The sequence below is a fragment of the Ranitomeya variabilis genome, chromosome 2 (assembly GCF_051348905.1).
Source record: "Ranitomeya variabilis isolate aRanVar5 chromosome 2, aRanVar5.hap1, whole genome shotgun sequence".
Lineage (NCBI taxonomy): Eukaryota > Metazoa > Chordata > Amphibia > Anura > Dendrobatidae > Ranitomeya > Ranitomeya variabilis.
Window position 1 is genome coordinate 342,559,271 of NC_135233.1, and position 24,289 is coordinate 342,583,559.

The window sequence follows — 24,289 nt, forward strand, 5'->3', positions numbered from 1 at the left end:
CACTTAGCACAGCCACGTAGTATATAACACAGACACATAGTATATAACACAGCCCATGCACCATATCCCTGTTAAAAATAACATAAAAAGTTATACTCTCACCCTCCGGCGTCCACCAAAGCTGTCCTCATGCTGCCAGCAGCTTCTGTTCCCAGTGATGCATTGCGAAATTACCCAGATGACTTAGCGGTGTCACGAGACCGCTAAGTCATCTCTGTAATTTTGCAATGCATCACTGGGAACGGAAGCTGGGCGGCAGCATCGCACATTGGTGGACGCCGGAGGGTGATAATAAAAATTGTGCTAATTTTTATCATATCTTTTTACTATTGATGCTGCATAGGCAGCATCAATAGTAAAAAGTTTGTCTGGGATAGGGTAACACACTGGCACTGACTGGAGAAGAGTAGGGAGGGGGCAATTTGCAGCCAAACTAAGCCTGTCGCTAATTTATCCCAGCCGGCCACGACCAATCAGCAACACGGGATTTCCGTGACAGACAGACAGATGGAAGTACCCCTTAGACAATTATATAGATAAAAGAGCCACTTTGTGCTCTTTTAGTTCGGGTGCATGGCACTGCTGAAATAGTTTTTGAAATTTGTCCCTCATACCTCAAAGTTGCCAGGGGGGGCAGGTCTTTCCCCCCTAATCCAGACACCTCCCAGCTGTCACTCATGGCCTCTGCGTGCCGCCTCCTCTTCCTTCATAAGCGTCCCCGGCGCCTGCTCTGTAAGTTCGAAGGGCAGCGCAACTGCACATGCCCAAAAAAATAACAGCGCAGGCAACGCTAATGAAGGAAGAGGAGGCGACACCCTGCGTGCAGAGGCCCTGAGTGACAGCTCGGAGGCCTCTGGTTCCATTTAATTGGCCACCACATTTATCGTACACATGGTGGTACAGAGGTTTTCCCCAACCCATAGAGTAAGAGCCGCTTTCTAGAATAACCAATACTAGATGGACCATTCACTCTATGCCGAGATGTTGTTGCTAAAGCTGCAGAATTGTGATTGCAGCTCTGGAGTGTAATAAAGGCTGTAACTCCAGACCAGTACACCATCAGGAGGGCATATCCCAGCAGGTCACTGATCCTTATCGTTTGAAGCTTAACCCCATTCTGTCTCCATTTTCCATATTACAACGCAGGGGGCATGACCGGCGTCTGCACCACTGACGGTCAACAGTGTGACTACACCCTTAAAGGGAGTGTTAAAAAAAAAAAAAACCAAAACAACCATAATATTGGGGAATTGTCCTATTGTATAGTATACGTATGTAGGGAAAGCGTATACTTTGCTTCTGACCTCTACTTTTGCCAGTTGTCAGGCTATAGAAGTGCTGCAGTGATTTTTTATTTATTTTTTTTTGTAACTTTATTTTCAGCAATTTAAGATATTTAATAATTACAAAACACATACATAAAAAGCAAACATCTCAGGAGGCAAACAAACCATGAAAGGAGAGGCTGTTCTAACAGAGAACATTGTAAAACAATCCAAATAAATCAACATTTCAATCCCAGCGGGGTAATCATCATCTGTAACCCGCCTAGCAGCACACAAAACGGCCTCAGGGAGACTAAGAAAAGGAAAGGAGAAAAAAACCAAACATTTCCATCTAGAGTCGTCATCTTGCAGATCTTTCTGGCACCACTGCCACCATTACTGCGTCCACAGAGCGTGCAGCTCATCTACAAGGAGTGTTTCATGGAGTGACAACCTCTGAAGCTACGAGTTCAGGGCAAGAGACCCCTGGTGGTCAGTGAGGGCATTGCAGAGTTCAGGGCAGGAGACCCCCCCCCCCCCGGTGGTCAGTCAGGGGCATTGCAGTCAATCTATGGGCCATGAAATTTGCAATCACTTGTCAGAATGTCCAAGCGGACGTTGTACCGGGTTTCACAATACAAACTGCCAACATTAAATAGATAGTAATTATACCAGCCTCGTAAGGTCCAAGAAAATCCATATCTGAATTGCTGTATAAGGGTGCAATCAGACGGCCATATTACTCACACGAACATTGCCTCGCAATCCTCCGACTGGCCATCGGCTCTCCTGTTCTGAGAGTGACGGTGTTTTTCTATGCAGCTGAGGTCAGGAGAGCCGATGACCAGTCCTAGGATTGTGACCAGATCAATATTGACTGCGCCCTTATCCTAAAAAGAGGAGCAGATGTGTCGAAATTACACCTGGAGAGCGAGCGAGCTGGAGTCATAAAATGCTCCTCTTATTATCAGGATTATACAAACATTGAGATACTGAAAAAATCAAAACGTACACTAGCCTTGTCCAGTTTCAAGAGATCAATTTAATATATGCCGTTTGGTAAAGTGGATGTGTTACCAGATTTCACAACACAACCTGCATACATTATTAAATGCATCACATAGTGAGCACAACGGCCTCATCAGGTCTAAGATCTATTTAATGTATGCTGTGAAATCTAGTCACTCATCCATTTTACCAAACTGCATACAATATTAAATTGATCTTTTATAACCAGATGAGGCTGGTGTACTTACTAAAACTCCATATCCAACTGGCTGTATAATGCTGACAATAGGATGAACCTAGAGAGTACTGCTAGACTTATCAGGATTATACAGCCATTCAGATATGGATTCTCTTAGCAAGTACACTATCCTCATCTGCTCTAAACAGATCGATTTAATATTGTACACAGTGGATGTTACCAGATTTCACAATACACACTGTATGCATTAAGACAACCTTAGGTCTGATAAGGCTGTTGTACTTACTAAGAAAATCCATAGCCGACTGGCCGTACGATCCTGATAATAAGATGAGCATTTTAGGAGTCCGGCTCGCTTACTGTTTAGGTCTAGCCTGGACTAATTTTATTATCAGGAATACACAGCCATTCAGATAAGGTTTTCTTAGTAAGTACACCAGCGTCATCAGATCCAAGAACTGTTTAATAATGTATGAACGTTATAGAAAAGGTAAAATCTGGTGACATTTGATTTAAAATGTGTTCTCTGACATTTATTGATGGTCTGTAGCAGGACCCCCAACAATAAGCAGAACGGAGGGGCCTGATGGATGCTGCGGCCCTTCATAATTTATCCAGGTGGGTCCTGCAGCCCCGCTTACCGGCATAGGTCACGCTGCAGCACCGGGCATAGACCCGGATACACCATCAATACAAAACTTGCCAATCTGAAGATTTGTAAAACTAGAAAAGTGGAAATATGCAAAAAACGAGATAAAGCAAGATGGAGGCCGCATAGTCTATATATCTGTTATATTATATACAGGGTTAGTTACAGCGATAAATCGTCTGAATAAAGCAGAACAACATCTGTACAGAATCTGAGGAGAACATGGGACAAGAGGTGAAGTCTGATGGCAACAACAAACCGGACCAAGAGTGGGAAGAGGGCATTGGGAGGCTTACTGCGGATTTCTAGTAACAAGATTGTTGATGGCCCAACCATGCCAGATTCAGGGCCTGTGACCACAGCATTGCAGACATGGAGGCACCATAATCACCTCAGGAAGAAATGCTATGGTTTTCCAAAAATCGGTTTAAAAAAAAAAAAAAAAATGGAATATGGGGAAATATGATGTGAAAAGGAACTTGAAGTGTGTCCATAGACCCAGGCACTCAGATCATTATAAAATGTGCGCGGCATGGTATCCAAGGCGAGCGATCGGCCGACGTCTGCCCCCCATATAGAGGAGGTCTACCCAAGGTGAGCGAACAGCCAACGTCTGCCCCCATACAGAGGAGGTCTACCCAAGGCGAGCGATCGGCCAACATCTGCCCCCGTATAGAGGAGGTCTACCCAAGGTGAGTGAACGGCCAACGTCTGCCCCCATATAGAGGAGGTCTACCCCAAGGTGAGCGATCGGCCGATGTCTGCCCCCGTATAGAGGAGGTCTACCCAAGGTGAGTGAACGGCCAACGTCTGCCCCCATATAGAGGAGGTCTACCTGTTGTGAATTGATTTGCAGGGCCCAGTCCATCGGCCATGTTGATCATCTTCGGCCACCGGACAGCATCCCTGCGAATCACCTCCTGCCTCCCGGCATCCGCGGCTCTTCTTTTGATCATCCAGCAAGGACGACTTGGCGAAAGGCGGGCAGAGATGGGGATGCCATTGCTCCTGCCCAGTGGCCACTGGCCAGGTCCTACAAGTCAATTACCAGCTGCGTGCACGAGTCCTAGAATTTTTGGATGATAACCAACATGGAGGGGGTTGTCTTCCAGCGTTCCTGAAAAATCGGTGTACAAACGCAGGACTGCCCAATTTACTACTCAGACGTGGGAGGGAAGAAGCGGCTGTAATCACTACCGATGACCCGAGCACATGGACACATCATCCACCTAAACTTCACAATGGAGGCCAGAGGTGAGGAATAACTGGAGATGGAGCAAAGTGATAAGAGATAAGGTCATGGAAACAATAGTGGGTTTGCCCCATGAAGACTGAGAGGTGTGGATGGCATCAATATGGCGGAACAAGCATTGCCAGGGCAGCAAAAATTAAAATGATGGAAACACTCGGCAAAGGTTAAAACATGAATCCGTCCTATATACACATAGTATGTAAGGAAAGAAATGGTGTAATGCCAGAGACGACATCTCTCCCGTCACCGCAGGTAGATGCCCGGCTGGACAGGAAGGCGGGAGCTATAAGGCATAGAGATACATTGTCCGGTATGGATGGAGGGACGACAGATCGAGGAGAACTTCCGACACCTCGGTGTCTGGGGAGGAAAAGGCTTTTCCATCAAGTCTCTTTTCTACAGGACGCTACGTGTGTGAACAGGTCGGACGCTACGTTCCACTTCCTGTTGACGGTCTTCATGCATCAGAGGAGATGGGCGGTTACTTATTCACACAGGGCCATGTCAGCCCTCCGCACGCTGCCGACACAATGATATAGATGACGACCTGTGGGCGAGAAATGTGCAACTTACAGGATTAGAACATCATGGTAGGGAAGAGTCGCTAAACTAGGACACGTGGCGGCACTAAATCCCCTAGTCACATTAGGGTACACTGGATTTTATCTTTTTTTTTTTTTTTTTTTTTTTTTTTATCACTGTCTACCTAAAAATATCAGATCACAAGCTCTTATACTAGACCTCCTGTTCTACACAGAAGTCTTTTCAGCAGCCAAATTATCCGCACAGACAGGATTGTACTAAATAACTTGTATAAACTATAGAGAACTCAGAAATCAAACATTACCTATAAGTGATATCACAGATCACCTCCTCCTGTACAATGGCTGATAACAGGATCCACCATTCCCAATAGGAGACGTCACAGCTCGCCTCCTCCTGTACAATGACTGATAACACCTCTATATACAGTAGATAACACAGGATCCACCATTCCCAATAGGCGACTTCACAGCTCACCTCCTCCTCCTGTACAGTGACTGATAACACTTCTATATACAGTAGATAACACAGGGATCCACCATTCACAATAGGTGACGTCACAGCTCACCTCCTCCTCCTGTACAATGACTGATAACACCTCTATATACAGTACATAACACAGGATCCACCATTCCCAATAGGTGATGTCACAGCTCACCTCCTCCTCCTGTACAGTGACTGATAACACTTCTATATACAGTAGATAACACAGGATCCACCATTCCCAATAGGTGACGTCACAGCTCACCTCCTCCTCCTGTACAATGTCTGATAACACCTCTATATACAGCTGATAACACAGGATCCACCATTCACAATAGGTGATACCACAGCTCACCTCCTCCTCCTGTACAATGACTGATAACACCTCTATATACAGTAGATAACACAGGATCCACCATTCACAATAGGTGATACCACAGCTCACCTCCTCCTCCTGTACAATGACTGATAACACCTCTATATACAGTAGATAACACAGGATCCACCATTCCCAATAGGTGACGTCACAGCTCACCTCCTCCTCCTGTACAATGACTGATAACACCTCTATATACAGTAGATAACACATGATCCACCATTCCCAATAGGTGACGTCACAGCTCACCTCCTCCTCCTGTACAGTGACTGATAACACCTCTATATACAGTAGATAACACAGGATCCACCATTCACAATAGGTGATGTCACAGCTCACCTTTATATAGAGTAGCTAACACAGGATACACAATAGGTGATATCAACTCACCTCCTCACTCTCGCTCCACAATGGCTCATGTCTGGATTAGAGCATGCTCAGATAACGCTTCTACACAAATAAATGGGGTCCAAATCTGTCTATTGCTGCTAATGTCCATGTGAAGAACAGGAAGGAGAGGCCTTAGATCAGGCCTAGTGGTCCGTGTAAAAAATGCTAAATTAAGTTTAAAATTCCCTCCCTCCAAAAGGTAATTTTTTAAGGACACAATCCCTTGAAGGGAGTTTTTTTTGGGGATTAGAAAATAACCTAAACATAAAAGGAATTCACAGGATAAAGGGATCGATCCTCGGCACTCACTATTGTCACGATCACAATAATGATGGTCAGCTTCAGATTCTTCATGCACATTGCCCTGGCGAGATTTCTGCTTGTGGTCTTAAAGGTCACAGACTGCAATGATAATTAAAGGGTTAAGAAACGTGACAGATGGGGGGGGAATATATATATAAAAACAGACATTTTTCTTTACATTGTGCCCCAAGTGCTCTACATACAGATGGATGTTCTACACTACGCTGAAGATTTTTCAGCGGTTTCATTATCACCAGAGGCAGGGTTACAAGAAAATATAACACTTTATATTCACAATAGATCACATAGGATCCACCATTCAGAAAAAGTGGACCCCGACGATCGATCACCACCACCTATCTTCTGGATAGGTGATTACAGATTGATTTTATGGATTCCAGTACGGCCACCATCCTGTCATAAATCCACCAGTAAAGTCTGGTGATGACAGACCCTGCCGTCCAATGAGCTCACTGACAGATTCTCTGGACAGTTGAATGTGTAAGGAATCGAGGGGCCTATAAAAGCCAAACAGTGCAACATTTTTAAATAAATCAAATAGCAAAAAATGATTTTTAGCACCAAGCACATTTAAAAAAAAAAAAAGTGGATAACCCCTTTAATAACAAACACCAAAAGGTTGTGTTTAGAGAATCATGTGAAATTATTTGTAAGAGGCTCCAGCAACAATGACAGAGAAGCCACTAGATGGCAGTGTTGGGGCACACAGCGGGCATTTACACCACAAGGCCTGGTGTATGCTGTGGTCTTGATAATCTCTGACTGTGGGGTCAGAGGGTACAATATTGGGTGGGGGAGGGGACATGAGCGTATTGCAAAGCTGCTGCGGAGGCGCTCTGATGTCAGGGGTCAATACCCCATTCATTAGAGCAGTAGTTCTGAAGAGGAGGAATAACTACAGCTCCCAGCATGCGCTGAGGGACTGTGGTCTCACATGATGGAAAGCCTACATGACAGTCACGTTCCCGCCCGTGGCAGCGCAGACATTCTGGGATTTCCTGGCCGTACTTACCGAGTCCACAAGGTTCTCCGTCTTATCTATCAGTAACTCTAGCCGCTCTCCTCTTTGGGCTACGAGATCTGGAAACCGGAAAGGTGAAATACGTTAAGATCGGAGCGGAAAATACATTAAAATGTAATGACACACATTCCGGCCATTAATCACTGCGGACACGGGTGCCCCCTGATGATTACGGGGTGGGGGGTGGGGTTACACCTAAAGTCCCCATTATCCTCCCCACTATACAGCCCGTATACAGTTATCAGAAAGTGACCCCTTGTTTAAAGGGAACCTGTCCCATGCATTTGCCCTACAGCTGCTGGTAGTCAGAGGCTTCGTGTATGCACTAAACGCGCACAGATCAGAACTGACGCCGAGGACGTACACAGCCTCAGAGTGTAAGCCCCCCGTGGGATTCCCTCGGGGCAGGTCAGGCCAGGCCATCATTCGCACTGCGTGGGCATGACTACTGGCCAGAGGAACGTGACATCCAATGCCACCCACATGACTGGAAGCCCGGGATTTACATAGACGACAAGTAAAGTAAAGGCGCCGCCGCCCCCCCCCCCCCCCCCCCCCAGGGGGACAGGGACAGGAACGGCTCGGAGAAGGGGACAGGAACGGCTCGGAGAAGGGGACAGGAACGGCTCGGAGAAGGGGACAGGAACGGCTCGGAGAAGGGGACAGGAACGGCTCGGAGAAGGGGACAGGAACGGCTCGGAGAAGGGGACAGGAACGGCTCGGAGAAGGGGACAGGAACGGCTCGGAGAAGGGGACAGGAACGGCTCGGAGAAGGGGACAGGAACGGCTCGGAGAAGGGGACAGGAACGGCTCGGAGAAGGGGACAGGAACGGCTCGGAGAAGGGGACAGGAACGGCTCGGAGAAGGGGACAGGAACGGCTCGGAGAAAGGGACAGGAACGGCTCGGAGAAAGGGACAGGAACGGCTCGGAGAAAGGGAAAAAGACTGATCAAGAAATATATGACTGCATGCATTTCACACACGACTATGGCAAAGGCATTAGCAGCATTAAAAAAACAAAACAATGATGGCGTCATGTACGCCGCTTTCCTGTGCACGGTCTGTACCTATATTCCGGACCATAATGCCCTTCAGCTCGTCCACTTGGGCTTGGGTCTCCGCTACACGGTCTACGCTCTTGGTTTCGGAATGATGTTTCTAAAGAAAAAAAAACGACAGAGGACACATTACACCCCATAACATCCAGCACGGCCATACTGGTCCCCGTCCGGCCGAGCCCCCCCGCCTTCCCACTAATTATACATGCAATTTGCATAAATCAGAAAAGGCAGCAGCAGCACCGTAGTGCTTTAGTAATGGCACCTGGTGACGCTTTTTTTCTGCTATGTTTTTTTTTTCAGTAGGTCAATTATTGCATAACCTTTATCTGGGGAATGGGCAGACAACCATTACATGCTCATAAAACTAAGGCTTCTTTCACACTTCCTTCAAGAAGCCTAAGAATACAGCACAACACGCACCAATATTTACATCCCGCACATGTAAGCCCACCTATTCCAACAGAAAATCCCCTAATCCCACTAAAATTCAATATAACCTGCACCCCTTTCCGGACTGTGGTATTCTCCCATAAACATCAGGGCTCTTTGTAGACATTTAAAGTTATTCTGTCAGTAGGTTTTTGCTATGTAATCTGACAGCCTGATGTAGGGACAGAGACCCTGATTCCAGTGATGTGTTACTTAAGTTACTGGGTGCAGCAGTTAGGATACAATCACGGTTTTCTTTGCTGCAGATCTAGCAGAGCTCGGAATGCTGAGCTGTGTATAACCTCGCCCACACCACCGATTGGAGGAATACAAAGCTGCCAATCAGCAGTGGGGACAGGGTTGGACCAGGAGGCACGGGACAACTAGTCCTATAGTGATAATCTCCTGCTGATAAAACACCGATTTTATTGAAACAGCAAAAAACAGCCTAGTAAGTGACACATTGCTGGAATCAGGGTCTCTGTCCCTTCATCAGTTTACATAGGAAAAACCTGGGGACAGATTGAGCCTTTGTTAGGTCCCAAGTCCTCCCGTGACTGTATGCATGTATTAGACAGACTAAGAAACTGTCTGTTAGTTTGCAGCCACACAATGTTCTAGTATGCGTTACTACACTAACACAAATTGTGCCATGGAAAGGAACATTGTGACAGAAGATCCACCCTGCCTGATCAGTCGCTCCTCACCCCTTCATCAAAGGGTCTTCACTGCCCCGACCAGAGCCAGCTGAGAGCCCCCTGTACAGAGTGGACTTAGCTCCTGAACCTGCGCCATACACGCACACCCACCATACATGTGTGGGGGGAGAAAAAAAAAACTAGAGGAATTACTGCACTCCAAAATGGGGGTATTGAAAAATACATCTCCTGCACAATAACCCCCCCCCCCCAAAAAAAAAAAAACAAAAAAAAAAACAAAAAAAAAAAACTAGCCCCTATACAGGTACTGTAAGTTGTCAGGGAAACAAACCAAAAAGGCACATTATGGCTCTGGAATGCTCTGTTGTAAAAACAAATTCCTACAGCTTTTAACCCATTAAATACCTATAGAATAAGGAAGTACAGCCGACAGTCCTCTGTATAATGGCTCCGTACAGCTTACAGAGGGCATGAAGTGTTTAATATTGCTTAACTAACAATTCCTAGTTATACATGGGGTATGGTGTCGGCTGAATAGAAAGGTAACTGCTAGTGATGAGCGAGCATACTGGGATAAGGTGTTATCTGAGCATGCTCGAGTACTAATAGTGTGTTTTATGTTTGAGCCCCTGCTGCTGCATGTCTCATGGCTGTTAGCAGCAACTTATGCAGGGATTTTTTCGTTTAAGCAATCCCTGCATGTGCTGCAGCTGCTGAACAGCCATGAGACATTCCGCTGCTGGGATACAAACATAAAACACACTATTAGTACTCGAGCATGCTCAGATAACACCTCATCCGAGCACATTCACTCATCACTATCAGTCATCAGTATGGCCGCCATTACTGCAGCCAGGAATTAGGCTACATTAGGGATTTGCTAGTTAGGAGATTCCCCTCACTACTGTAGAAGACGAGGGGCTGAGGCCTTTTTAGCCCAAAACAGTAAAGTCCTGATTATATATCCAGAGAAAGCAAAGAGCCAGCCTGAGCCTCCAGTGTGGAGCAATGACGGCCGGTGTGTGCAGTGCGGGGTCACACGTGAGCGGCTTCTACAGACTGCGATCATTCAGGCTCCCATGACAATGGCTGCTCCGTCCTCACCGCGGCGGCGCTCAGAGGTAAAGGCGATAAAGCTCCCCGTAGCCCCAGGTCCACGATTGCTCACGTCACAGATTCACTGTTCCACATCCTGCAAGTGTGAACACGGCCCATTTACTAACCAGCTGCGCAGCGAGGACGCTGGAGAACTCGCTGTTCATGGCGTAGGGGAGCGCGGTCTGTGCCCTGGAGCCGTACGTGGTCTGAAACCTCTTCTTTACTTCATTCAAGAAATTAAAGGCCCGGGAGCGCTCGAAATCCTGAACCGGACAAATATTTATTAAATTATATTATTATAGCATAGAAATACAATATATTAACCCCTTAATAACACAACTAATTTTCAGTTTCCCCCCCCCCCCCCTTCTGAAAACCATAGCTTTATGTATTTTTTCCCCATAATTAATATAAATAACCATATATTTACAGTATATATCTATATATTTGAGAAAATTGATGATTTATGGTGTTTCGACTTGTTTTTCCTTGTGTGTCAAATAAGGTTATATTTTGATAGATCACATATCTATGGACACAGCTATATCAAATGTGCTTTTTTTTTTTTTTAAGTTTATGGATGGGAGAAAGTTGGAAAATTCAACTATTTATTTTGTTTTTATTTTAATACTTTATTATTTACTTCTCCCAGGAGAACTGAACCTGTGATCATTTGATTGCTAGTTCAAGCTCTGATGGTTGCGGTTGGAGGCAGGTGCTGGCTGTGTACCACAGCTGTCACCCGACATCTATACATTAGGTCAGCTCCTCAGTCCGCTCCTTCGCCTACATCTGACCGCGACCGTCAGCTCTGCTTGCTGCTATTACAGGTGCCGGCTGTATAAAAACAGCTGGCAGCCGCCCCCGAATCCGCAGATTTACTATACGGAGCCGCATACAAGAGGCTCGTCATTCTCACTGTGGATCTAGTAGAAGGTTAATGTCCCGCTAGGAAACTACTTACGTCATCGGTGATGCAAAGGTAGATAATTCGGTCTTGACAGATGTAATGGAACAGATAACTGTTGGAAAAGGAAAAAAAAAAAAAATATTATAAACTTGTCCAAACCAGTAACTATACAAATGGCGCACAGCGCTGAGGACTCCATCAATCATCCATGAAATCTCCATCTTGTCTTATGATTTTCATTATGGTCAGTTGTACGTTCCAGCCGATTATTTTTTTATACCTGCATGAAACATGTAATCAATGACAAAAAAAAATCCCCTCCCCCTCCATTTGTTCTTTGCCTGCAGGGCCAATTACAGAGGGCAATGATCAGGAATCGGATGGGTCTGATGAGGGCCACCACATGTATTACGTAGCCAAGCATTTGTTTAGGGAGGCAACATTCTCTTGTACATACAAAGGTTGTGCAGCTCTATTCTACAAATGTATGCAGTAATTGCGCAGAATTAAAGTAGTCATCTCCACTAAAACTGACACAATTTTAGGCCTGCTGAGGCTGGTGTACTTACTTTGAAAATCCATAGTCAGAAAGGCTCTATAATTCTCATAATATGTTCAACCTAATACAGCCATTCTGACACTTTGGCAAAGCAAATACACCTTCTCATCAGGGCCGAGAGATCTATTAAATAACTTATGCAGTTTGCATGGTGATAGATCTGCTTAAAAACTGAAATAATTCAGGCCCCTATGATTCTCTCCCAGTAATATAGGCTGGATGAGAACTGTATCTAGGGCTCTGCTGTCTTCATAAGCTCATACAGTCATGGCCAAAAGTATTGACACCCCTGCAATTCTGTCAGATGATACTACGTTTCTTCCTGAAAATGATTGCAATCACAAATTCTTTGGTATTATTATCTTCATTTAATTTGTCTTAAATGAAAAAACACAAAAGAGAATGAAGCAAAAAAATTGATCATTTCACACAAAACTCAAAAAATGGGCCAGACAAAAGTATTGGCACCCTCAGCCTAATACTTGGTTCCACAACCTTTAGCCAAAATAACTGCGACCAACCGCTTCCAGTAACCATCAATGAGTTTCTTACAATGCTCTGCTGGAATTTTAGACCATTCTTCTTTGGCAAACTGCTCCTGGTCCCTGATATTTGAAGGGTGCCTTCTCCAAACTGCCATTTTTAGATCTCTCCACAGGTGTTCTATTGGATTCAGGTCTGGACTCATTGCTGGCCACCTTAGAAGTCTCCAGTGCTTTCTCTCAAACCATTTTCTAGTGCTTTTTGAAGTGTGTTTTGGGTCATTGTCCTGCTGGAAGACCCATGACCTCTGAGGGAGACCCAGCTTTCTCACACTGGGCCCTACATTATGCTGCAAAATTTGTTGGTAGTCTTCAGACTTCATAATGCCATGCACACGGTCAAGCAGTCCAGTGCCAGAGGCAGCAAAGCAACCCCAAAACATCAGGGAACCTCCACCATGTTTGACTGTAGGGACCGTGTTCTTTTCTTTGAATGCCTCTATTTTTCTCCAGTAAACTCTATGTTGATGCCTTTGCCCAAAAAGCTTTACTTTTGTCTCATCTGACCAGAGAACATTCTTCCAAAACGTTTTAGGCTTTTTCAGGTAAATGTTGGCAAACTCCAGCCTGGCTTTATGTCTCAGGGTAAGAAGTGGGGTCTTCCTGGGTCTCCTACCATACAGTCCCTTTTCATTCAGACGCCGACGGATAGTACGGGTTGACACTGTTGCACCCTCGGACTGCAGGGCAGCTTGAACTTGTTTGGATGTTAGTCGAGGTTCTTTATCCAACATCCGCACAATCTTGCGTTGAAATCTCTTGTCAATTTTTCTTTTCCGTCCACATCTAGGGAGGTTAGCCACAGTGCCATGGGCTTTAAACTTCTTGATGACACTGCGCACGGTAGACACAGGAACATTCAGGTCTTTGGAGATGGACTTGTAGCCTTGAGATTGCTCATGCTTCCTCACAATTTGGTTTCTCAAGTCCTCAGACAGTTCTTTGGTCTTCTTTCTTTTCTCCATGCTCAATGTGGTACACACAAGGACACAGGACAGAGGTTGAGTCAACTTTAATCCATGTCAACTGGCTGCAAGTGTGATTTAGTTATTGCCAACACCTGTTAGGTGCCACAGGTAAGTTACAGGTGCTGTTAATTACACAAATTAGAGAAGCATCACATGATTTTTCGAACAGTGCCAATACTTTTGTCCACCCCCTTTTTTATGTTTGGTGTGGAATTATATCCAATTTGGCTTTAGAACAATTCTTTTTGTGTTTTTTCATTTAAGACAAATTAAATGAAGATAATAATACCAAAGAAAGTCATAGTTACTTACCGATAACGGTGTTTCTCAGAGCCCATGACAGCACACCAGAGAGAGGGGATCCGCCCTTCAGGGACAGGAAACCTACAGGATAAAAGGGCGGTACCTCTCCCCTGCATCAGTTTTGTTTACAGAGCATCGGAGGTCCTCCAGGTTAGTCACAACAACAAAAAAAATATACAATTTAACGCATCTCTTAGCAAGTAAACACCGTGTCTATATGGAAAACCACTTCACACAAAATAATGTGCTCACCGCACACGTGATGAGGGGGGGGAATAAGCAGGTGCTGTCATGGGCTCTGAGAAACACCGTTATCGGTGAGTAACTATGACTTTCTCAGTCGCCCATGACAGCACTACCAGAGAGAATTGCAGAGATTATTGCTTAGGGAGGGACCACAGCCTGCAGAACCCTTCTTCCGAAGGTCAGGTCAGATGAAGAGGCTAGGTCTAAGCGGTAGTGTCTGAAAAAGGTTGAAGGTGATGACCAGGTGGCCGCTTTACAGATTTGATCTAATGGTACCTCCGACCTTTCGGCCCAGGAGGTCGCCATAGCCCTCGTAGAGTGGGCCTTCAGTCCCTCTGGAACGGCGTTTCCGGTGGATGAGTACGCCAAGGCTATTGCGTCTGTCACCCATCGAGCAATAGTGCCTTTAGAAGCTTTGAGTCCTTTTCTGGGCCCCTGGAAGCAGATAAAAAGAGACCCTTCCTTCCTATGCTGCTGGGTGATTTTAAGGTATTGGGCTAGACACCTTTTCACATCTAGTGTGTGGAATTTCTCTTCCTTCTTATTTCTAGGGTCTGGACAAAAAGAAGGAAGGATTATTTCCTGAGATCTATGAAATGAGGATGCAACTTTTGGCAAATAGGCAGGGTCTGTTTTTAGTATAACTATCATCCAGGATTTGTGTAAATGGATGGTTTGCGGATAGGGCTTGGAGGTCACTTATTCTACGGGCCGAAGTCAGGGCTATTAGGAGGGCCGTTTTAAGTGAAAGAATCTTAAGAGGGAGTGATTCTAAAGGCTCGAACGGGGATTCTGTTAGGGCTGACAATACTAAGTTCAAATCCCAAGATGGTAACCTCCGTATAGTTACGGGTTTAGACCTTGCGGCTGCTCTGACGAATCGTACTACCCAAGGGATGGCTGATATGTTTTCACAGTATAATGCTCCTAGGGCTGCTATTTGTACCTTTAATGTACTTACTGAAAGGCCTAGGTCTAACCCTTTTTGTAAAAACCTCTAGTATTTCAGTGATTGGGACCCCGTCCTGCAATCTTACCCCCGAGGATGATAGAAATTTTTTCCAGGTTTTACCGTAAATTTTTGTAGTCACAGGTTTTCTACTTTTCATTAGAGTGGACACTAGTTTGTCAGAAAACCCTCTTTCCCTCAATAGTGACCTCTCAAATACCATGCTGTCAGATGTAAATTCTCTGACTGAGGGTGGAACACCGGTCCCTGAGACAGGAGGTCCGGAAGATCCGGAAGGACCCAGGGATCGGTGATTGATAGCATCCTCAGCCATGAGAACCAGGCTCTCCTGGGCCAGAAGGGGGCTATTAGGATGAGTCTGGATCTGTCCTGCCTGACCTTCCGCAGGACTGCTGGAATGAGAATGGTGGGGGGAAAAGCATACGCCAGTGTTTGTGTCCAGGGAATTGTGAATGCATCCACAGCCTGGGGGTTCCCCCCGGAGTCCAGGGAGCAGAAGGCTTCCACCTTCCTGTTGTGAGAGTTGGCAAAGAGGTCTATCACAGGGACTCCCCATAGATCTGTGATTTTGTTGAAAATCCCCTGATTTAGAGACCACTCTCCCTGTCTTAATTGGGTACGACTCAAGAAGTCCGCTTTCTGGTTTTCTACCCCCTTTATGTGTAGGGCCGATAGGGAAAGAAAGTTGTTTTGAACCAGGCTGAAAATTTCGGAGGTGGTCCTCATTAATGTTTGGGATCTGGTTCCCCCTGGTGGTTTAGGTAAGCTACCACTACTCTGTTGTCCGAGAATACTCGGACATGGTGACCTTGTAACTCGTTTAGAAAGTACAGTAAGGCATGCTTTACCGCTCTCAGTTCTTTTTGATTTGAGGAAGACACGAGCTCCTGATTTGTCCATAACCCCTGAGCGATTCTGTTGTCCAGGTGAGCCCCCCACCCTGTGGGACTTGCGTCTGTAGTGACTATCTGAGATGTCTCTATCACCCAAGGAACTCCCTTTGACAAGTTGCTGGGATTTAACCACCAGGCTAGGGAACGAATAGTAGGCAAATCTAGAGTCATGCGACCTTCTAACCGCCCTCCCAGTAGTTTCTGGTTTTTTAAGACGTCCCACTGGAGGGGTCTTGTGTGGAGTTGCGCCCACTGAACTGCTGGGAGGTAAGCAGAGAGGGACCCCAGCAGTGACATCGCCTTCCTCAGAGTCATGGTAGGGTTCGCACGTGCTTCTGACACTAAGTGAATTATTTTTTGTTTTTTCTCGTGTGGCAGGAGACACATTTGAGAATTTGAGTCTAAGATGAGACCCAAAAATTCTTGAACCCTGGCTGGTTCCAGCTTCGACTTTTGGAGGTTCACTAACCACCCCAATTTTTTTAAAACGTCTATGACTCTGTCGCGTTGCTGGCAGCAGAGTTCGGCCGAATTGCTCACAATCAAAAAGTCGTCTAGATATGGAATAATCAAGACATTTTCCTCTCTCAGATGCGCCATCATCTCTGCTATCAGCTTGGTGAAGACGCGAGGGGCAATTGATATACCGAATGGGAGAGCCTTGTATTGGTATTCCTTTGTCTGTCCTTTCATGACTACCGCTAGTCTGAGGAATTTCTGAGAAGATTTGTGGAAGGGGACATGATAATATGCATCGCTGAGATCTAGAACTATCATAAAACAGTTTAGAAACAGATTTTTTATCGTTGACTTTATTGACTCCATTTTGAACCTCTGGTTTTTTACATAAGTATTCAACTTCCGTAAGTTTATTATGGTTCGGAAGGTTCCGTCTGGTTTGGGCACCAGAAACAATGGAGAATAAAATCCCTTTCCCCTCTCCAGAGGGGGGACCTCTTGGATGACAGATTTGTTTAGTAGTTTTATGATTTCTAGCTCCAGGGCTTCTTGCTGTAGGGGAGACGACCTCAGCGGTGTTACCACATAGTTCCTTGGGGGTAAGGATAGAAAGTTTATGTGAAGCCCTTTCCATATTAGATTTATAATCCAAGGGCTGGACAAAATTTTCTCCCAGGCCGGGAGGAATTGAGATAATCTCCCTCCCACCCTGGGAGAGATGTCACTTGGAGGGGGGTTTTTTATCGCGAGGGGAGTTACCAAAAAGGAACCCTCTATCCTTCCTTCTCCCGTCATCCCATCGGGTTTGTTCTCTTGGTGGTCTCCTTTTAAAAAATTTTCTGTTCCGAAAGGGCCGCTTATTATATGTTGGGGCAAGGACGAGAAACCCTTTCTTTTTATCACCCGCTTTTTGCAGGATATCATCCAGAGTTTCTCCAAAGAGAAATTTGCCCTCACACGGGATGGAACAAAGTTTCTGTTTAGTTTGCAAGTCCCCTGGCCAGGTTTTCAGGTTTTCAAGGTTCTACGTGCTGCATTTGAAAGGGCTGCGGATTTGGATGTCAATTTAATTGATTCAGCCGAAGAATCCGCCAGGAACGCCGTAGCTCCTCTAATCATAGGGATAGACTCTAAGATTTTATTTCTCGGGACCCCATCTCTGAGCTGTTTTTCTAGGTTATCAACCCAGATCATTAGAGACCGTGACGTGCAAGCTGCCGCTATGGTAGGCCTTAAGCATCCTCCTGCTGACTCCCAGGCCCCTTTGAGAAAGGTATCTGCCCTCTTATCGAGAGGGTCTTTCAGGGTTTCCATGTCCTCGAACGGTAAGGCAAACGTTTTTGAGGCTTTAGCCACCGCAACATCTAGTTTGGGGGCTTTATCCCATGTAGCAGAAGCGTCATCTTCAAAGGGGTACTTCCTTTTAATAGAGTGGACCGATGCGTTTTTCCTTTCCGGTTTCTCCCACTCTTTTTAATTAATGCCTGTATATTTTCGTTAAAGGGGAATACTTTACGCTTCCTTTGAGATAGTCCCCCAAACATAATGTCCTGAACAGTTTTGTCAGGACGGGGGGTCCAGAACCCCCATTGTAGATCTTATCGCCTTAACAAGGCCATCGACCTCCTCTAGGGGGAAACAATGACGACCTCCACTCTCGTTATCTGAAGAAGAGGATGAGGAGTCATGCGTATCTGAGCTCTTACTCCCGGAATAGGAAGGGTCAGAATCCGCAGGGGAAATAGGTTGTTTTTTAGTAGTCTTCCCACTTTTAAAGGAATTAAACGCAGTCTCAACCTCCGATTTAATTACGGACCGTAATTCGGAGGCAAAGTTTGGGGTCTCCTCACAGAGGACTCGTTCTATACAAGACCCACATAACTTTTTATCCCACGTCTGCAACAAAGCTTTTTCACATAGGGGGCAGGTTCTATGCTTCATCTTCCCCGTTCTCTTCCTTGCCTAAGATAAATAGAGAAGGGGAACCCTAATTACAAAAGGTGAACTTTCACGAAGATCACTCACCAATCTGACGCAGCCACAGGTACCAGTTCTGGAGGAGGGGTCGCCTGAGAAGCATCCATGGGAGGCAGCTGATTTACCACACTGGAGCTTTTACTGCGCTGAGTGGAACGGCTATCAGACCGAGAGCTTCGGTTGCCTGCAGAAATCCGTTTTTCCTGAACGTCCGATTTCTGCCGACGGCGCTGTTGTTGCTGCTGCGGCGGTGGCGGCAGCGGCGGATGGAGCTATTGGTCGCTGTCCTCCATGGTATTACCGTGGAACAGCCTGCAGCCAGGAGCCTCCTCCATATAAATGCTATTAACCCCCTTCACCTGTGGCTGCCGAAAGAGGAAGCGTCCATTTTTTTTTTTTTTCCTTCTTCTTACTGCGCATGCCCGCAGCCAGCAACCCGGAAATGGAGTATTCCGGTTCCGGGGCAGCGCCATCTTGGTGCAGTCACTCAGAGCGGCGCCCGCGAACCGGAAGTTCCATACTACTTCCGGTGCGGCGCCATCTTGGATTCCGGCATTCACACAGCATGATGAAGCCCCAGGCTCCCATCAGAGCGGCGGCTGCGCTTCCCCCCCCGCACACACTACCGGACCCATCAGTCGAAGCTGTGGCGGCTTCGGATACCGGACCAGCCGTGGCAGGGGCGTCCCTGCTGCCAGAAGTCGGACTGGCCGGCCCCGGTCCTCGTTGGTCGGTCTTTACGCAGGTACCGTCCAGGGAGGTTCCCCGTCAGGGACAGGAAACCAAACTGATGCAGGGGAGAGGTACCGCCCTTTTATCCTGTAGGTTTCCTGTCCCTGAAGGGCGGATCCCCTCTCTCTGGTAGTGCTGTCATGGGCGACTGAGAATTTGTGTTTGCAATCATTTTCAGGAAGAAACTGAGTATTATCTGACAGAATTGCAGGGGTGTGAATACTTTTGGCCATGACTGTATATCAGCACAGTTTCTATCCTGCACTTATTTATATCTTCATGTGCTTTCCTTTTCCGGCAGGCAGTTTTCTCTGCCCTCACCGAGCCTGTAAAAGCTTTCTTCCCTGTCCACTCTTGAGATCTGTATATAACTACATCCTGCTGCCATCTCTAACATAAAGACAGGAGCAAAGAGCTCTGACAGATTTGTAACATCATCGCAAACCACTCAGCTGGATAAAAACCCTAACAGACCTGCAACAGAAATAACATTGGCGTTTGGTAGAGCGGCTTAATATACATTTTTTGCAAAAAAATATTAACCAAATAGCCTGTGTTTTTCCATCTTTTTATTAGCACTTGCTGTTTACTGTTATTTTTTTTTGTTTTACTGTGCTTTTTTTGTGTGGTTTGTCTCCTGGTGGTGTGAACAGTGTCCCTATAGGCCAGTTCACTGTGTGCCCCGCTCATGTGTTTGTTTTAATCGACAAATAACATTGTAGTAAATTTTTTATGAAGACTATTTAGCAGGTTGCTTAACTTTGCATTTACGAAGAGAATAAGAGTAACAATAATAATAAATAATATAAAGTGCACAGCTATGCTCAGGAACCCCAGCTTAGCTGCATTGTCAATTGAGAGTATAAGATGGTCTAAAATCCATCCTCACAGGTCATACACACATAAGTTAATGCAATTAATCTGAAATTTGGAGTTTGTAAATTCTTCTGCTTTGAAAGGTATCTACTGCTACCCTCAGAGATGATGCAAAAAATGAGCTGCATATATATGGCAGCCCCCTCCTCGGTCACCAGCATCAAGGGGGATTGTACGATACACTCTGGGACTCAGACGGTACCAACGTACACACCACTAGGTGTAAGATGTCTTGTAGAGCTCTGCCATTTTGCCAGTGACTGTTCTCCATGTAAAACATAACAAGAATTGATCACAACACCCATAGGGAATGCCTGGTCCCAAATACTATGGGATCTCACCTGCCATGAGAGTAGGTCAGTTTGTTGTTTTCCGATGGGATCTTAGCCAGGATCTGCTCCGTCACCTCCAGGAAGTTTCCTCCGCACCAGGCATGTTTGGCCAATATGGTGGTTCCCCTCGCAACGACAGCGAACAGGATGGCCATATCTGCAAAGAAGAGAGCGGACATGTCAGGGACCAGTGTGCAGGGGCGGCAAGCTCTGCGCCATGTCACTCGTTACGTAGAGTCAGCTTCTCCAACATCAAGGGCCAATCATCTGCTGGAAGAGGGAAACCGGCAGCAGCTCGGATCCTGCTAGTCTACATCTCGTACCGCTCCTTCATGACAGCGTACAGATGGCAAACCAAGAAATGAAGATCTCAGGCTAATCCAAGGTAACATCATAGAAAGACAAGATTAGAGACCGCATTATATGTAACTCATCATTGATGAGGGTTGGACGATTTGTTGCCCAACATCGATAATTGGGCCCAACCACTAGCTGCCCATATAGTTCACGTTGCTGAACACTCCTTTGGTCAACTTGTACCTCTTCTGACCCATTTATACACACTCCTCTAACCAAGAGCCTTCATGTGTTTTCAATGGGAAGAACAGAGTAATGCACTGCCAAACGTCTCTGACAGAGGCACATAAAAATGGTCGGGCAAGCAGCTCGATATGCCTGATCCTTCACATCATCTGTTCAGGAGAATCGGAAGGTTCAATTGACCTAACGTATATGGTGACCTTAATGCGTCCATCAATTTTCTTGCATGCTCCACACAAATAAAACCCATTTCTGGAACCCTTGTTAGTGAAAATCAGCAGATGGGACATCTTTGCTTCTGGCCATCAGAGCATGCTGGGAATTATAGTGTTGGAACAGCTGAAGAGCCACAGGTAGGAGACTACCGAGCTAGAGAAATCTTACACAAATAATGGTCAACCTTTTCTGTGTATTGTGGTTTCACTTCAGCAAGACTCAGTAGGCGTTCTGATACTTAAGGCACCTTGTACTTTGCCAAGTAAATCTGCAATCCCTGGAAACCGTGGGGACGGTGTAAACGGAAGGAAGACTCTGCATCATGGTGGAAAACCCCTTTAAATCATACTGGGCGGCGCGGCTCCCCCTGGCGACAGAGGGCGGCCCGGCTCCACCTTTTAGAATGACCAGAATGTTTTTAGCCTAAAGGCGCATGGTCAGTGAGGCCTTGTTACAGGTATTAAGTGCGGGCCCAAGAGCTTTATATTACAAATCTGACGGAAAAAGATGAAATAAGACAAAAGAAAGAAAAAAAAAATCCATTTGAAAAAGCAAAATAATAGATGGAGGAAGCCCCGAGCGGAGCCAAAAAAAAGGGGTATAGTCAGAGACTCCCTCAGACGCAGTAAACATAGGACTCCCCCATGTAAAACACAATGGCATCCCTCCGACAAGATCACCATTAATGACTGTTTTGCCTCCAATTCTTCACGGCCCGTTAGACGGCGATTGTTACAAGTCTGTAATCCACTAATGAGAGTAATTAATATGCCAGACGACGGAATATATTACCAGGCCCTGGAACTAGGAATAATCAACTGCTGCTCCGCAGCCAAGATAAAAAGCAGGAGTTCTTATTCAATTTCCAATAATCCAAAACTTCTGATAGTCCGCCACGATTATTATTTATTTATTTATTTTAAAGGATTGTCTATCTGGCTCAAATTCACCACTACCGTGACACTACAACCATGGAGTATAGTCACACGGTTCAGTTTATTGTTGCAAATAGAGAGACAAAAATGCAATGATTTTGTGAAGTATTCCAGGTGCTAACCCTACACCCCACATAAGAGGAAAACTTCTCATGAAGACAATCATTTATAATATAGAAGGGGTCCCTTTAAACAAAATCTATATTTTTGTTTATACAATTTTATAGTATTTTGATAAAAAAAAAAATTGCCTCCCGGTTTCTGTATTTCAGCCTTGTACAAAAACCTATCGTTCTGGATTGAAGCTTCTAGAGGGTCTGAACACTTTGGACTAACCCTTCTTAGAAGCCCCACCAAAATAACCCTTTAGACTGATCAGTGGGTGAACCAGTTCTCCAGGAAATCAATATCAAAGCCATATTTCCTCGTCCCAGATGTAAGACCGTGGATGAGATGAATGCACTTTCCGCGGTCTATGGTTAGAAAAATGATATGATCAGTCTGACTTCAGAGCTCGCGGATAATTGCCATCCATTTATCAGGCGAGGAGGGCGCAGAGTTTCCTCGCTGACATTTTGATTTAGAAAAATGCACTTAATTTCTTCCATTACAGAGGAAGTGAAACGTTACGGCAGGTGGATCAGGAGATCCGATAGTTATTAATAGGAATGATGCAATCATCCGTGTACTGAGGCTCATAAACCAGGTGAGGGAAGGCGAGGGGACGCCACCGGTCCGGGGATCACCCTTATTAATGTGTGGAGTCACCCGCACATTATAGGATAATGGCGGCTCATTATATGACGTCCGTGCAGGATACAGGGGTTTGCGCTTCGCCTAAACGATCAGTGATCAACTAAAGTCATCTTTAAACTTTAGGTTTTTTTTTCAGGCAAAACTTGAAAAATTGCAGAAAACAAGAAGCTTTATACAGTTTACCGCCGATTGGTAGATTTTCCGGTTGGCCGTTATCCTATTTACACAGACAGATCGCGGTATCGATGAACAGTGTCAGTAGTATCACGTTCTGTGCACACAGGCGGACACTCCCTGGCAGTGAGTCCTGTTTACACAGGACAGTGTGGCACTGAGGACGATGACCGTTCGTGCTGCGCAAATGATCATTTCACCAGATGAACGAGCTTTTGCTTGTTCAGCGGGTGATCAGAAGTCAGTTTACACAAAGATCATCGTGAAACAGCCGGGTTAGAAATGCTAAAGAGGGTGTGTGCACGAGGGCCAAAGTTCGGTGCAATCTGGATTGTCAGACGCAACCCCCGGCAGAGCCATTTACTATAATGAGGTAGACGGAGTCGCTTGGTACGACCATGTCAAACTTCTTAGGTGGTCACAAAAGTTTATCTACCATACTATTGTGTTCAACGGCCGTATGGGGTACAAAGCGTCTCTCCTAGCACATGGCCCCGAAGATACACTCAACCCAACCTAGTTTTTAAGGGGTTCACACTGAAGCTCTGACAAGAGCCATAAGTGTGATCATCACCATGACCACCTCCACCACCAACACAACCACCACCCTATGAGATGACCATACTCATTAGAGGAGCAGCAGTAGTCAAATTTGCCGCTTTCTGAAGGACCGGCCAGCCATCCGATTGTATGATGGTGCCCGACCTCCCAACACAAAATGTCCAGGGAAGAAAGGATTGGGAATTTTCATAGGATTAGATTCCAATCTGACCGATCCTTTGTTCTACTTTAAGGATCCCATTTACCAAGGCTCCAAGACAATGTTAAATGAGTCATGAGTAAAACTGTCTAGTGCAGTCGAAACGCGTCGACTGGGTCATGTCGACCATGTACATTTTTCTTTCGTACGCACTATATTTTCTTTTGAAAAAGAAAAATACAGTCCTGTTGAGCCAGACTCCAATTTTTTTCTATTTTCCAAGACAACGTACCGTATCGCCAGGGTCAAGTTATCATACAAGGGGTCTGAGAAGATCATGATGATCCCTAGGGCAAAACTGCAAAGTTTCCTTGAGGTCTGGAGTCCAATAGGCAGTACCACAGTCTTAGGCCGTGTTCACATGTACAGTATTTCTACGCCAAA

General features: G+C 45.7%; 1 protein-coding gene and 1 long non-coding RNA gene across 2 annotated transcripts in view; one reads left to right on the forward strand and one right to left on the reverse strand.

Moving 5' to 3' along the window:
* Window positions 1-795: 795 nt before the first annotated feature.
* On the forward strand, window positions 796-4,069 carry LOC143805778 (uncharacterized). Its single transcript, XR_013221321.1, has 3 exons — window positions 796-3,704; window positions 3,754-3,901; window positions 3,951-4,069. It is a non-coding gene; the product is annotated as an uncharacterized LOC143805778 (long non-coding RNA).
* VAMP7 (vesicle associated membrane protein 7) overlaps window positions 3,250-24,289 on the reverse strand; it is a 28,194-nt gene continuing 7,154 nt past the window's right edge. Inside the window, exons 2-8 of the mRNA XM_077285436.1 lie at window positions 20,534-20,681; window positions 11,722-11,779; window positions 10,883-11,020; window positions 8,578-8,668; window positions 7,502-7,569; window positions 6,475-6,567; window positions 3,250-4,920 (exon numbers count right to left, since the gene is read on the reverse strand). Of these exons, the coding sequence (XP_077141551.1) occupies window positions 4,855-4,920; window positions 6,475-6,567; window positions 7,502-7,569; window positions 8,578-8,668; window positions 10,883-11,020; window positions 11,722-11,779; window positions 20,534-20,679 (660 nt within the window). The 5' untranslated portion in view covers window positions 20,680-20,681 and the 3' untranslated portion in view covers window positions 3,250-4,854. The remainder of the gene's footprint in view (window positions 4,921-6,474; window positions 6,568-7,501; window positions 7,570-8,577; window positions 8,669-10,882; window positions 11,021-11,721; window positions 11,780-20,533; window positions 20,682-24,289) is intronic.